Source organism: Ictalurus furcatus, chromosome 6 (assembly GCF_023375685.1).
Source record: "Ictalurus furcatus strain D&B chromosome 6, Billie_1.0, whole genome shotgun sequence".
In the NCBI taxonomy this organism is placed as follows: domain Eukaryota; kingdom Metazoa; phylum Chordata; class Actinopteri; order Siluriformes; family Ictaluridae; genus Ictalurus; species Ictalurus furcatus.
The window spans coordinates 30,378,650-30,393,649 of NC_071260.1; the positions used below are offsets into that span (position 1 = coordinate 30,378,650).

General features: G+C 39.0%; 1 protein-coding gene across 1 annotated transcript in view; it reads right to left on the reverse strand.

The window, feature by feature from the left end:
- zgc:92380 (uncharacterized protein LOC445086 homolog) overlaps nt 1–13,763 on the reverse strand; it is a 19,106-nt gene extending 5,343 nt beyond the window's left edge. The window contains exons 1-5 of the mRNA XM_053627580.1: nt 13,325–13,763; nt 8,964–9,046; nt 7,541–7,697; nt 4,593–4,757; nt 2,652–2,777 (exon numbers count right to left, since the gene is read on the reverse strand). Coding sequence (XP_053483555.1) covers nt 2,652–2,777; nt 4,593–4,757; nt 7,541–7,697; nt 8,964–9,046; nt 13,325–13,636 — 843 coding nt within the window. The 5' untranslated portion in view covers nt 13,637–13,763. The remainder of the gene's footprint in view (nt 1–2,651; nt 2,778–4,592; nt 4,758–7,540; nt 7,698–8,963; nt 9,047–13,324) is intronic.
- Between the last annotated feature and the right edge of the window lie 1,237 nt (nt 13,764–15,000).

A 15,000-nucleotide genomic window follows, 5' to 3' on the forward strand; every position in this document is an offset into this window, starting at 1 on the left:
TTATTGTTGTTTTTTTTTTCTTGTAATTTCTAGTATAGAGTACAGTGCTGTGAAAAAGTATTTGCCCCATCCTGATTTCTTCTGTTTTCATGTACATCTAATACTAAATCTTTTTAAATCTTCAAACGAAATACAACATAAAACAAAGACAACCTGAGTAAACACACAATACAGTTATTTATTTATTTATTTACTTACTGAAGTGGAAAAAAATGTTATCCAACACCTATCACCAATGTGAAAAACTATTTGGCCCCTTAAACTTAAAATCTGGTTGTGCCACCTTTAGCAGCGATAACTGCAACCAAACGCTTCCGATAACTGGAGATCGGTCTTTCACTTACTTCTAGGACTAGGATTTATTCCTACGCTTTGGATCGTTGTCTTGCTGCATAATCCAGTTGCGCTTGAGTTTCTCCTTTAGGATTTTCTGGTAGAGAGCAGAATTCATGTTTCCCTCAATTATTGCAAGTTGCCCAGACCCTGAAGCGGTAAAGCATCCCCACACCATCACACTGCCACCACCATGCGTGACCGTAGGTATGATGATGTTTTTGTGGAATTCGGTGTTTGGTTTACGCCAGATGTAACGGGACTCCTGTCTTCCAAATAATTCCACTTTCATCTCATCAGTCCACAGAACATTCTCCCAAAAGGTTTGAGGATCATCAAGGTGTGTTTTGGTAAAATTCAGACGAGCGTTAATGTTCTTCTGGGTTAGCAGTGGTTTTCACCTCGCCACTCTTCCATGGAAGCCATTTTTACCCAGTGTCTTTCTGATAGTGGAGTCATGAACAGTGACCTTTATTGATGCAAGAGAGGCCTGCAGGTCCTTTAATGTTGTCCTTGGCTCTTTTGTGACTTCCTGGATGAATGGTTACTGTGCTCTTGGAGGAGTTTTGGAAGGTCGGCCACTTCTGGGAAGGTTCACTACTGTGCCAAGTTTTTCCATTTGTTAATGAGAGAGGTCAGAGGCGAATGGCCAGACAGCTTCAAGGTGACAGGAAGGCAATGATAACTCAAATAACCACTTTGTACAACCGTGGTGAGCAGAAAAGCATCTCAGAACATACAACTTTGAGGAGGATGGGCAACAACAGCAGAAGACCACATCGGATTCCACTTCTGTCAGCCAAGAGCAGGACTGCTTCTAATACAGATTATAGGGTGAGAATTTGGCATCAACAGCACGAATCCATGGACCCAACTTGCCTGGTGTCAATCGTTGAGTCCGGTGATCGTGGTTTAATGGTGTGGGGAATGTTTTCTTGGCACAAATTTGATCCCTTACTACCAACCAAAGGCCATTTGCAGGAGATTCGCAGCATGAACATGAAACTGAGAAATCTGAAGCAATAATGTGATGCAATCATGTCAACATGGACCACTGCTCATTGGTGAACAGAACAGACAGTGTTAAAAGCAGACACACCTTGTGCATTTATGCAGATAATGCATTTGCACTTATTTAGCCTGTCACGAATTTTGGCACAAATGAAATACTCTTGCAAACAGCACAGGTTGCCTAGCGTTTTTTTTATCTGCAGATTTTTATTTTTATTTTTTATTTTTTTTACAGACCCCATGTTTACATCTGGTTTTCTTTGATTCAGAGATTTCCAGTTAAGCTGAACGAGGAAGTGAAATCTGAGCTTAAGTAATGTGCGTCTTTCATGGATGAAAGCCCAGTTACCAATAGCAGTGTTAACCGCCGAGTTGACGGTAGGTAACCGAGCTTATGTTTAGATGATGTATTTTGGGTATATTTTCATCCTAAAATGTTTAGTATTTTCTAAAAATAAATAAATAAAAGTCAAATGAAATAAAATACTAAAAACTAGTCCTGTATCTTTTTTTGATGAAATGTAAACTCGGTTCACTCGGTAAACTTTTTCCACTACTCAACAATCTATTTAAACACTTTTTTAAAAAAATATATATTTTACTCTTTTATTTAATTCTATTTAAGGTAAGTTTCCAGAAGTGTCGGTTATTTAGGAAGAATGTATTCAATATAATGATTCCTTATTAGTAGTAATAATTACAAATTATAGAAGCTATCTGAAGAAAAGTGAATAAAAATAAACAACAACAAGCAGTTAAGGATCATATTTACCATATTCAATTAAAATCATCTTGTCGTGTATTAAATCTGTTCTAATACAAATATTATAATGAACAGTTTTTGATGTTGGAAAGCATCTCTCTCTCTCTCTCTCTCTCTCTCATGGTGGGTTCAGTCTCCCAGGTCATAAACCTGTTGTACAGGTCCCACAAGTCCTCTGTGTTTAATCACTCGGAATGATAATATGACCGCTAATAAAGAGCCGACAGAGCTAATAAAAGTTTCCACTGGCAGGATCTGGCTTGATGCAAAGCAATAAAAAAAAAATTTAATTACCTAAAATTATATGAGAACAAGGAACCATGTTAAATGACATGTCTTTCTTCTTCTAGCCTGAAACATGATCAATGTCTGCTGATTGAAAGACACATTTAAAGCTGCCAGGTGTTTCACCTGATACAATACGATTACACAGAGGCCACGCCTACTTCACTGGGACTGACTGTACAAAATCTGCACTTCTTTCATTCTATGCTGGGGAGCGTGCGTGTTTGTGTGTGTGTGTGTGGGTGTGTGTGTGTTATACCATGCTGTGCATGCCCTGAAGTTCGATCTCCAGCTGTTGTTTCTGTCTGCGCAGGTCGCTCAGCTCGCTCTGTCCCTGCTGGAGAGCATCGGTGTTCCTGCTCACCTCTGCTGAGATGTTTTCAAACTGTCAAAACGTTAGTGAAGATTGTAGTTGAAGGAAAAGAACATGGTTCTCGCAATATTATCACGCAGTACATCCGGCTAGCGTTGTACATGTCGAGAGTATATAATCGTGTGTGAGGAAAAGTAATCAATGCCATAGACCGACCGCAGCTTGCTCTAAAACCTACAGGTATCCCCCATTACATTCATGTTACAAGAGATCGTACTAATCTACAGTGACGCTTCTGGTTTGTTCACGTTATCATTACAGCTGTGACGGATCATTTTACAGATGTTTCATTTACAAGCACAAAGATGAATCACTGAGGAAGAAAGCCGCTCGAGTGTAGTGAAAGACGCCTGGTTTTATTTCCACGTTGATTAAAAGCATAGATTAAAAGAAACCAGGCCAATAGAATTACCTTTCGAATATCAACTCTACGTAAACAACTCTACGTAATTTTAATGCACCAAAATGTTTCTGTTACAAAGTGTTTACTTCTTACATACTTTTGGTTTTTTTTTTTTTAATCTTCACTACAGCAATTTCACGTTAATTAAAAAAAACGTATTAATGAATGATGTGTTGTTTTAACAGTTTACGGTTACGTTTAATGTTGTGGAACATCTGTGAGATAAGTTCAGGTACACTAGATGTGGGCGTGTCCACCAAATTATGCAAGTTTGGATCGACTTGGCGCAGCAACTACGAGTAGGAGCGTAGACGGTGATCCGCCTTCGAGGCCGAATAGTTTCGTGGACGAAGCCAGTCCGACGCTTGCGCTTCCGCAGCAGATAAATGGCCGCGACGGCAAAGAGCTCACACTGCTTCTTCTCGTAGGATGTGATGCATATATATATATATATATATATACACACCGGTGAATTTTATATACGAACTCTCTCTCTCCCTTCAGAATGTTTCATTTTTGCGGCAAGAAAACTGTCTGTTGTCAAAAAGTATGGAATGCTAGTTGCACCATGCACTAATGAATGTTACTATGGCAACCAGTAGTAGGGACACCTACTGGTGACTTCATACTACAGCGACTGGCGACTTGTAGCGATAAAATCGCTGTATGTGTGAACGGACCTTTAGTTCCTGGTGTAACTGAAGTCATAGCAATTATAGAGAGCCAATCACACGCCAGTCTCTCTCTCTTTTTTTTTTTTTACGTTAAGAAGCCAAAAATAAATACACAGACTGTCATGGAAGGTCTTACTAACTTTACCAAGCGTTGACACTCCTTCCATTAATGTTAAATAAGCATCTCCTTACAGAAAACCTCACCCTATAAATGATTACTCAGTAATGGGCTTTTGCTTGTTAAATAACGACATGCTCATTAGCGTCCACCGTGCAAGTCTGTAAATCAGGTGTTACTATAGAAACGATAATGTATTCGAAACGAGGACGTTAATATAAACCTGTGATTTTCCGTGTAACCAGATCTACAGTCAGAGCGGTGCTGTTTAGTTAGAAAATGAATACTGACTGATCCGGTTTGAGGATTAAACAGCACTGTGGAATAAAATATAAGTATAATAATATACAGTAGTTCTTTATTGATTTGTGAATACGGTACAGACTGTAGCTGTGTTTTATGTGAATTAAGTAGGCTTCGGGATGTCTTGTCTGTGGCGTGACTGCACTTGATGCAAGGTGAGAATTCTGTGTATTTGTCTTCATATCGTTTATTATTTCGTTGCGCAGTTAGCATGAGCATAATTCCAGGGAGGATTCGAGGTATACTGTGTTCATACGACCATTCAGAAATGATCAAGTATATATATATATGAAAAAAAAAAAGCAACGTGATATAAAAAGTTCTCTGACCTTGGCTTGGTACCAGGCCTCGGTCTCCTCCCGGTTCTTCTGTGCCGCTTTTGCATATTGCTGGCGGATTTTGTCGATGGTCTCGCTGAGGTCTTGGCCCTTCGCAGCGTCCATCTGCACGTCCACGGTGGCGTCTCTGATCTGGCCTTTCACACTCGCGACATCCTAAAGAAGAATATAAATAGGTCGTATCAATATACATATAAAAAGCAATACATACATAAGCATGGGGCAGTGGTGGCTTAGCCGTTAAGGGTTACTGATCGACATGTCGGGGGTTCAAGCCCCAGGACTGCCAGGCTCTGGGTGAACCCCGACCTTCCGAGAGCCTAGCCCCGGCGCTGCCAATCTGCCACTGTTGGGCCCTTGAGCATGGCCCTTAACCCTCTCTGCCCCAGGGCGCGCTGTATCATGTCTGACCCTGCGCTCTGACCCCAACTTCCTAACATGCTGGAATATGCGAAGAAAACAATTTCACTCTGCTGTAATGTATACGTGACCAATAAAGACTCATTATCATTATCACATGACTCACTAGAACAAACACTGACAAGTGTAGACATTAGATAACGTGTATATCTGCATGTTTATTCAAAGCTGATTAGAATTAACCTCCTAACACCCGAAAAGCCTAGCACATGTCTCGGTGTTGTAATTACTTACCTTGTGTAACAGATTCAATGTTAAAGGGTTTCAACTGCGATTAAAGGTGCAGTATGCAATTTTAATTCATCAACAAGTTAAAGAATGGCTTTTAAGAATGACAAGTCACGTCCTTATAGAGGATGAATACATGTATAAATACAGATTCAGAGTTTTGGAGCAGGTTATACGACTCATTAAGATGACGGCTGAAGACTGTATACAGTAGCCAAGATGGGAATGTGACGCTACTAACAGTAACCTTCCCGCGATGTCGCCTTCTGGGGCAATCTCTCAGCTGCTTATTGGTTGAAGACTAGATGAACTGGAATATGAAGAGACCCTATGAGTGTTTATTTATATTTTTAATGTCCTGTAGCTCAGGAAAGGCCAGGAAAGTTTGTTTTTGAACTATTTATACTATCAATAATAATATCTTTTGTATTTAAGAGACTTGGGGGGTGTTCAGCTATAATGAAATTCAATATGGGTCAAATCAGAGAGCAAAATCAGCTCCTGGATTGTCGGATTCACGAATAACTAGTACTGAACTGGGATTAAACGTGCACGAAGTGATAAAATCGTTGTTATTAATGTCAGGGCTTATCACTGAACTGAGTAAGACACTTCAATATACATGGTTACTAATTACAAGGTTATTGTGTACACACCTGGTTTGGAAGCCAGTGCTCCTCTGTAGAGCCACTATATAACTCTACATAACTCATAATAATATCTCAAATCCAAACACTCACATGATTTGCTGCCTTCTTTACCATTGCAAATATTCGAGTAAAATTAGAATAAAAAATAAAAAAAGACCTCCGGGTAAAATAAAAATTATTTTTAAAACCCTGTAAAATTTCTAAAAAAAAAATTTGTGTTTAACAGTAGCATAATTCTGTTCATTGACTTCGTCTCCAAATTTTTGATATAGCATTTCCATTTTGCTGGCAAATCAATAAATTCACCCTTTTTTTAGAAAAATACAAAAAGACACGAAAGGTAACACGGATAGATCCAGAAGCCATTTTGGAAATGTGTGTTATTTTAACTTGTCTCAGTTTCAATAAAAGTGACATGTTCTGTTGTTGGATTCAGAAATAGCAATAGCTAATTTGTGTTAAAAAAAAAAAAAAAACTAAAAAAAACCCCCAATTTTAGGTCAAAAACTCAATAGAACACCATTGAATTGGCTGGAAAACTCACACAGGATCAAAAGGCGCATGTTTAAATGGAACGGTTTCTACGAAGTTTTCTTAAAATTGTGAAAATCGTTTTGTTTTTTTTAAAAATTACATTCAGCTAAAAATGTATATAAAGCTACTGTATACATTCTAAAAGATAGAAAAGCAGAGAAATCTGTAGACATTTCGCATTGTTATAAAGCTTCACGGTGAAAGTTGCATCGTATTCGGAGTCCTTAAAGAGCTTACAAAGCACGTACAGGATCTCGTTGCTGAAAGGTATCCATTCGGAGAGATATGCAAAAGAATTTCGAAAACATTAGATGTACTATGGAAGACAGGGAAAGCCATCATCAACAAGTGAAGAACATGGGACATCGGAGTGACGTTACCAGGAACAGGACGTCCCGTCCAAAATTGACAAAAGGACAAGATGAAATCTTCTCAAGGAGGCCAGGAGAAGCATTAAAGGAGCTATCTGGTAAATACTGGTGAATACATCCTGCATGTGAAAATCTCTTGAATTCTTCATGTCTGATGGAAGGCATTTCTCGCGGGAAAAAAACATTGAATAATCCAAGCCCTCTTAAAATTAGGCAAACCATGTGGCAAAATGTGTAAAAGTCTGATGAGACCAAGCTAGAACTTTTTTGGCCATAATTCTAAAAGATATGCTTGGAGCAAAGACACGTACAGCTTATCACAGAAAGAACACCATATGCATGGTGAAGCATGGTGCTGGCAGCATCATGCAATTTATTTAGCCTGCAGGACTGTGGTCTTGTGATTGACCTGTTTTGTTTAGTTTTTTCAACTTTCCAGCAGTCATCATGCTATTCTTTGATTTTTTATTTATTTATTTTTTTTTAAGTGTTACATATATATATCTTTTAATAGTTACAGAAATGTGATATTTAACAAAAGCATCAAGCCATTTCTTTTTTTTTTACTTTCTGTTTTTAGTTATTGGACCTTTAATGGCTGTCATTCTGAAATGTGGTTTATTTACTTTAAAGTTTATGGTTATAGTTCCAACTCCAGCTCGTGGCTTCTTTTATAAAGTACGTACTGCACCTTTAATGGCCGTCCTGTAGATGTACGTTATGATTTAAGCGGTACCTCTTCATGACTCTTTTTCAGGAATATCAGCTCCTCCGTCAGAGCCTCGACCTCGCTCTCCAGCTGCATGCGGGTCATGTGCGTGTCGTCGATCATCTTCCGGAGGTTCGTGATGTCCTGTTCGACTCCCTGGCGAACAGCGATCTCCGCCTCTAACCTGCGGTTCACCAATCCACACACGCACATGTACACACATACAGGTTCACGCTTCACTTCTTCAGTCATCCATGTGTACACAACGCTGTGTTTGCACAACATCGTAGGCAGGTATAATTACGTGCTTTGCCAGACGCAGACTGCGTGTCGGCTTTGTTTAAATCGCTCTGTCTGCTCAAGTCCTCAATTTACAATCTACATTTAGTACAGAAGGGATTCATTTCTGTCTGAACGAGCAATCTTTGTGCATGTACCACAGTGGACAAACACACAACCAGATATTAAGCTCAGGCGTGACTCAGAAGTGTAGCTGAAACACAACATTCTGCTTAATATTGGTGTCTTTTAGTCACTGATTAATCAACTTCACTCAAATACGCAGTTGAGTCAACAAACAAACAGGACGTTTTCTGACTCGAACTCCAAGTCTTGTTGTATACCTTTACTCTCTTTGAACTGAATCTCATTCATAATCTCACTTGGACATTATATTTTGCTTTCTTCAGTTACGTCCTATCGTGTTCAGGGTCTCGGGCTGGGCAATATAATGATATAATATTGATAGTGTGATAAATTATGTCACAATACACTTTTATATATGATATAATGGGTATCACAGTATTGTCTTTATATATAAACTATCTTAAATTTAAGTCAAAAGCATCAGATGTCCTCATCAAACATCAGAATGGGGTAAAGGTGTGACATCTGCGACTTTAACCGTGGCGTGTGTGTTAGTTCCAGACGTGAGTATTTCAGAAGCTGCTGATCTGGAATTTTCACACACAACGGTCTCTAGAGTTTATACAGAATGGTGCGGAAAACAAAAAACATCCGGTGTTTGGAGGGTCTGAAACTGGGCTCAAACCAGCCCGTCTTGCACCAACATCCACGCCACGGTTAAAGTCACAGAGATCACACTTTTAACTCATTCTGCTGTTTGGTGCGAACATGAACTGAAGCTCTTGACCTGTATCTGCACGATTTAATGCATTGTGCTGCTGCCACATGATTGGTTGATTCGATGACTGTATAAATGAGCACAGGTTTTCCTATTAAAGTGGATGGTGAGTGTATATACTATATTATATATTATTATATGTACGTCTTCAAGTGTCATGATATGATATTTTTGTCATATGGCCCACTCCTCACCTTCAGATTGCTCATTTAGGTTCCCGGTTTTTGTAAAGTAGCCTCGTGACAACGACTGTCGGGAAAAAAAAGGCTTTATTAATAAACGGAAGTGTAAAAGTAAGAGTCTTACTTGACTTTAAAGTCATCAGCGGCCAGTCTGGCGTTATCGATGTGTAGCATGAGGCGAGCGTTATCCAGCGTCATTTCTTTCACCTGGAGAGTGAAGTAAAAGTATGTACACTATATCACAACGCTACAGACAAAACAACTCTACTGTGTGTCATTTAGAACTGAACTACTGCCTGGCAGTAAAGACTCGTGATAAAGCTTAGCATGAATATATTAGGATTTCCAGAAGAGAGAACAAAGAGAAGCTGTTCAGGAAATGACTGTTTATAGCTACTATAATGTGACAGCAGTGATAGCAGGAAGTAATTATATTGAGGATAAATAGATATAAAAGTGTGATGTGTCATTCTTTAATAAACAACACATTTTAGCACTGGCGAATAATTAATCAGTTTCAAGGTAAGCTTAACTCTCATGTCGGTCTGCGCCAGACCGTCCCATCATCAATTTATTATTTTTTTAAATAACAGCAGGCATTATTATTATTATTATTATTATTATTATTATTATTATTATTATTACTGTTATTGTTGTTGTGGCCTCACTGACCACAAGAAGTGAGCAAACACTGGTCAATTTTTTTTTTGTTATTTATGTTTTTTTTACATTATGTATTTTGAGGTGTAACAATGGACACGGTGGATCTAAAAAGTCTACACACCCCTGTTAAATGACCCGAAGCAAACCTCCAGATCAACAAAGGAACAGCTTCACCAAAACAAAATCAAGGTGTTGGAACGGCCCAGTCAAGAGTCCAGACCTTGATCCAATCAATCCAATCTGTGTGGTGACCTGAAGACGGCTGTGTACAGGAGACGCCCCGCCCATCTGACAGAGTTAGAACGCTTTAATAAGGAAGAATAGCAAAATATGGCTAAGTCAAGACGCTCCAAACTGACTGACTCTTACCCAAAAAGATTGAATGCTTTGATTAGTATTAGTGTAGGGGTGTGCAAACTTATGCACCCAGATTATTGTACATTTTTTCCCATTCTGCCCCCCCCAAAAAAATTTTTTACAATAAAGGTAGAAAAGGTTCTGACATGATGTATCTTGGTTTCATTTTTTTTTTTTTTACATCACAAAAACCTGCCATTTTAACAGGGGTGTGTAGACTTTTTAGATCCCATACATCTTCATTTGGTTATTAGCTACCGTTAGCTAATGATATTGAATCCGTAGCGCTAGTGTACTCCAGCCTAAATAGATATTAGCGATGACTTTTTGTCGCTTGCTAGGAAACTAACAAATGTTGCTTAGGTGTGTGCCTTTTACATCATTAAGTCATTTTGTATGGATGTGGATTAGTATTTTGCCCCACCCTAGACGGTTACCCCGATAAAGTCACTGGGTCTAACCTGGCCACCCCATTGTAAACACATCTGTATTCATAGAATCTGGATTTCTTGATGAGGGTTCAGGTGTAGGAGCTTGTCTACCTTCTGTCAGTTCACCACCACATCAGGCATAGAAAAACTACAGCCTTAACATGTATAGTCATTGGAACGTTCATTTAGAAAGCCGTACTTGGTTTAGTTCCTTCTTATCTCAGTTTATCCATCATAAACATGCTGAGAATTGCAGTGTACTCATCAAGAGTGTTTACTTTCTCTTTCTGGCCCTGTAGTAATTGCTGTCAAACGTAAATGAGCCATAATGTGTGCTAGTGGAGTTTATTTCAGACCAATGTAAAACCTCAGGAAGGTGCCGTGCTCGTTATTTTCAAATCTATTCATTGGTAAGTAAAGGCACCCTGTCTGCTTACCAGTGCGTGTTAATCGGTTTGACTGGTTTACTGAACGGTTCAATTCTTCCCCATGATAAGTTTTCTGATCTGTATACTGTGAATCTTGGACAGAACACAGCGACGCTCTCATGATTAAATAAAGGTTCGTTTTTATTCTTATTTCAATTATATAATGAATAATGAAACACTTTACTTATCTTTTAAAAAAAAAAATCAACCTAGAATTTATCTCAAGTTAGGACACACAAAGTACGACAGATTTCAGGCTTAAACTATACTTTACTTAAATCTTACAGGCATAAGACTGACATTTCATACAGCACATCGAGCGCTTAAAAATCTAAATATACAGTATTTGGTCTCATTCGTCTCTTTTTTTTTTTTTTTTTTAAATTCAGAGCATAAAACACTCATTTAATTTTTAAAAATCGGGTACGGTAAAAATCAGTACGCTTATTTCAGAATTGAATTCAGTGAGACTTCTTCCCGTATTTAAACCATGATGTAAAACAGAGCCCCAGGTCTCCTTGACACATTTGCATGAGGATCAGGTTTTTGTTTGGGTGTGGCTGAACACACCAGTACATTCTCCTCTGCTTTATCCAATTCTCCAATATGAAAAAGCTTCAGGGTTTGGAGTCTGAGGCTGAAGGAAAACCTTTTATAGCTGAAGGAAAACCTTTTATTATAAACTATTATAGTGCCAATGTGTATAAAATCATTAACGAATGGTTCTGTCTACACCAGAACTGTAACACACACACACACACACACACACACACACATATATATATATATATATATATATATATATATATATATATATATATATATATATATATGATTTAATATAATTATAACACAGTGAGTGAAATCCTCAGCCGTATTTCTATCAATGCACCATTGAAGGGAAATTAATTTTTTTTAAAAGGAGAAAATATTATTATCCATCACTTTAGGGCTTAAAATTCTAAATACTGCATATTTTGTGTTTGACTCATCATCAAAATACGTTTTCATTTAAGGCCTTATATCATTAGGCTACATAAAGCTTACATACGATTACACTGGCATCAGCCCTTTTAATTGAACTTCAAGGAATTGGCTGGAAAACACACACACACACACACACACACACACACACACACACACACACACATATTCAGCAAAATCTCAAGTCTTGATTTAAGTCTTACAGCGGTGAAATATTAACCACTCCAAGCTTGACTCGGATTTAGCGACTAGCACGGTGCAAATCCGGCTAGTCTGAGGCCTGGAGTGAACCCCTACACTGTTTACGCATGTTCAGACCGATGTAAATATGCCGATTTCATACTGTACGATGTAATTCAACACTATCAGAGTTAAATCTACACCGTGCGTGTGGATTTAACCCTCTAGGAGTCGTTTCAGCACTGTCGCCGTTAACAGAGCCAAAGGATATCCGACTTTACTTTCATTTTGACTAGTTTTTTATTACGACATGACCTTGAAATGTATCACTGGCGGGATAATTGATCTGTTTACTAATACAAATTCATACACTCGAAAAAATCCTGGGTTCTTTTTGTTTTTTTCTTCAACCCAAAAATGCCGGGTGGAGCCTTTTGGGTCATTTCGTTGGTATATTTTACATTCACTGGGATACATTCATGTCACGTAAGGCACGCTAATTATTCTACAAATATGAAAATGAATGACGTCAGTTCTTATCGACAACACAAAAGGTATGTGTCTTTGGACAATGTGGACCTTGTGAGCTTATTTAAAAAGGAAACTAAAGAGCAATTTTTTTCCCCCTCAAGAGTACACCTTTCACACCGTTAATATTGCTCTTTTACCTAGAACCATGCATGTAAGTGTACTTCTTGATTTTTTAAAAAAATCCAAAACACAATCATGGTCTATTTATGAAGCTTGAATGATTTTTAAAGTACTCTAGTGGTACTAAAAGTACACATTTAAAAGATACATAATTAAAAAAAAAGGTACTACTTCACCAACAAGGACAGGAAAGGTACTTTTTAGTACCCCCCCCCCCCCTTTTTTTTTTTAAGAGTGTAGGAATTTAACCTCTCTGTATAGACCAACATTCACCTATTCATTTCGATACCTTATTTTAATTTCTTTAAATTTGCTCTCGTTTAAAAAGGGAGCTAAAGCCACTGATCACTCTACAAAATGGTACTAAAAAGGTACCTTAAAATGAAAGGTAGGTAGTTTTTAAGAGTTAAGCTTTAAAGGTAGAGAACATGAATGGTTCTAGGTAAAAGAGTTATATTAAAGGTGCAGTAGGTGAGGGTACCGCCCCAGTGACAGGGATTCCGTAACACCTTTTTTTTTTTCCTTTTAAAAAATAAATAAATAAATAAATAAAAGTCAGATTGTAGTTCACTTTCCCAGCAAATGGAACACATGTCCATCTTGAATTTACACATTTATTATGGAACATATGAATTATACACCCTATATATAAAGAACGGAGACTCATTTTGCTGGAAGCCAAAATAAAAGAAACACTGTTTAGAAAACAAACCTTTTTTTTTTATTTATTTAATTTTTTTTTTTACTTCTACATTTTTGGTAGTAAGGTACCAACCATCTGTCCTCCTCACCTGGTTTCTCAGGGTGGAGAGAGCGTTCTCATAGCCACTCCAGTCTCTCTGTCCGGCCGCGCGCCTCTCCTTTAACACCTCCTTAATCTGCGCCTCGAGCTTGTTATTGGCTTCCTCCAGCAGTCTCACCTGGCCCAGGTAACCCGCCAGACGCTCGTTCAGCCCGCGCATGGTCTCTTTTTCCTCTCCGGGATGCATTGCGCCTCCGGTGCTGCTCATGCGGTTAAAACTCGCACCGAAGCGCACCGGGCTGCGCTCGCGACCAAAACGCGCTTCCGCGCCCAAAGACGATGCTCTTGGTCCGCGCGACATGCTCGTGGATGCTGTTAATTATGATAATAATAATAATTATAATTATAATGACAGTAAGGAATGTGCGTGTTTGTGCGTGTGGAGCTCTGAGCGCGCGCTTGGACGCAAGGTTGCACGAGCTTGCCGAGCTGTGCAGGGGGTATTTATAGGCTATGACACACACCTGTGTGATGCTTTGCTTTGCTTTGCTTGTCGTAGGCGGTGGTTGATTTACTCACAAACGCATGGCATTATGGGTAAATACACACCGAGACTGAAACTACTTTTTTGTTGCACAAAGAGAAAAAAAAAACATATTAAGAAGAATCTGCCTGTACTCGCGTCGAGTAAACAATTACACACTTTAAATAAACATATTTATTAAACGAGTGAGCATTAATTTTTAGGGTTGTAGACCTTTTCCCAACTTTGTCCCTCTGTGACCTAAACACGACTGATTATTTGTGTGGTGATAGCATTAAAAGTGCAGTAATTTGTCCTACCGCTAGAGGGGGATGTAAAACTACTCTTTAACATCCATCCATCCATCCAACCATTTTCTGTACCACTTATCCTACTAAGGATAATTTTAAAATCTCTACAATGCATGTCTTTGGACTGGAGGAGGAAAGACGAGTACCTGGAGGAAACCCCCAAAGCATGGGGAGAACATGCAAACTCCACCCACACAGGGCAGAGGTGGGATTTGAACCCCCAACCCCAAAGGTGCGAGGCAAATGTGTTATATGGTAAATGGTCTGCACTTATATAGCGCTTTTATCCAAAGCGCTTTACATTGTGTCTCATTCACCCATTCACACACACACTCACACACCAGTGGTAGCAGAGCTGCCATGCAAGGCATCAACTTAACTTGATAACTCGTTAACTTGCCATCAGGAGCAACTTGGGTTTCAGTGTCTTGTCCAAGAACACTTCGGCATGGGGAGTCACGTGGACTGCGAATCGAACCACCAACCTTACGATCAGTGGACAACCCGCTCTACCACCTGAGCCACAGCCACCCTACTATTAATCCACCATGCTCATACTCATTAAAATAAACAACAGTTTAGTGTCCAGCTTCAAAACACATCCTATATATCCTTCTTTCATCTTTCATTCATTCATTCATCGCCACTAACTGCTTTATCCTGGTAAGGGTCATGATGGTTACAGAGTATATCCCAGAAACACAGGAGTGTGAAGCATGGGAAACCAGTCCCAAACAGGACACGCATGCACACACGTTCACATGCAGGAGTAAATTAGAGTCGACAATCCACTTTAACGGTGTATTTTGGGAGGTAGGAGCAAACTGGAGAACCTGGTGGAAACCCACGTGGACCCAGGGAGAACATGCGAAACGCCACACAGACAGTAAC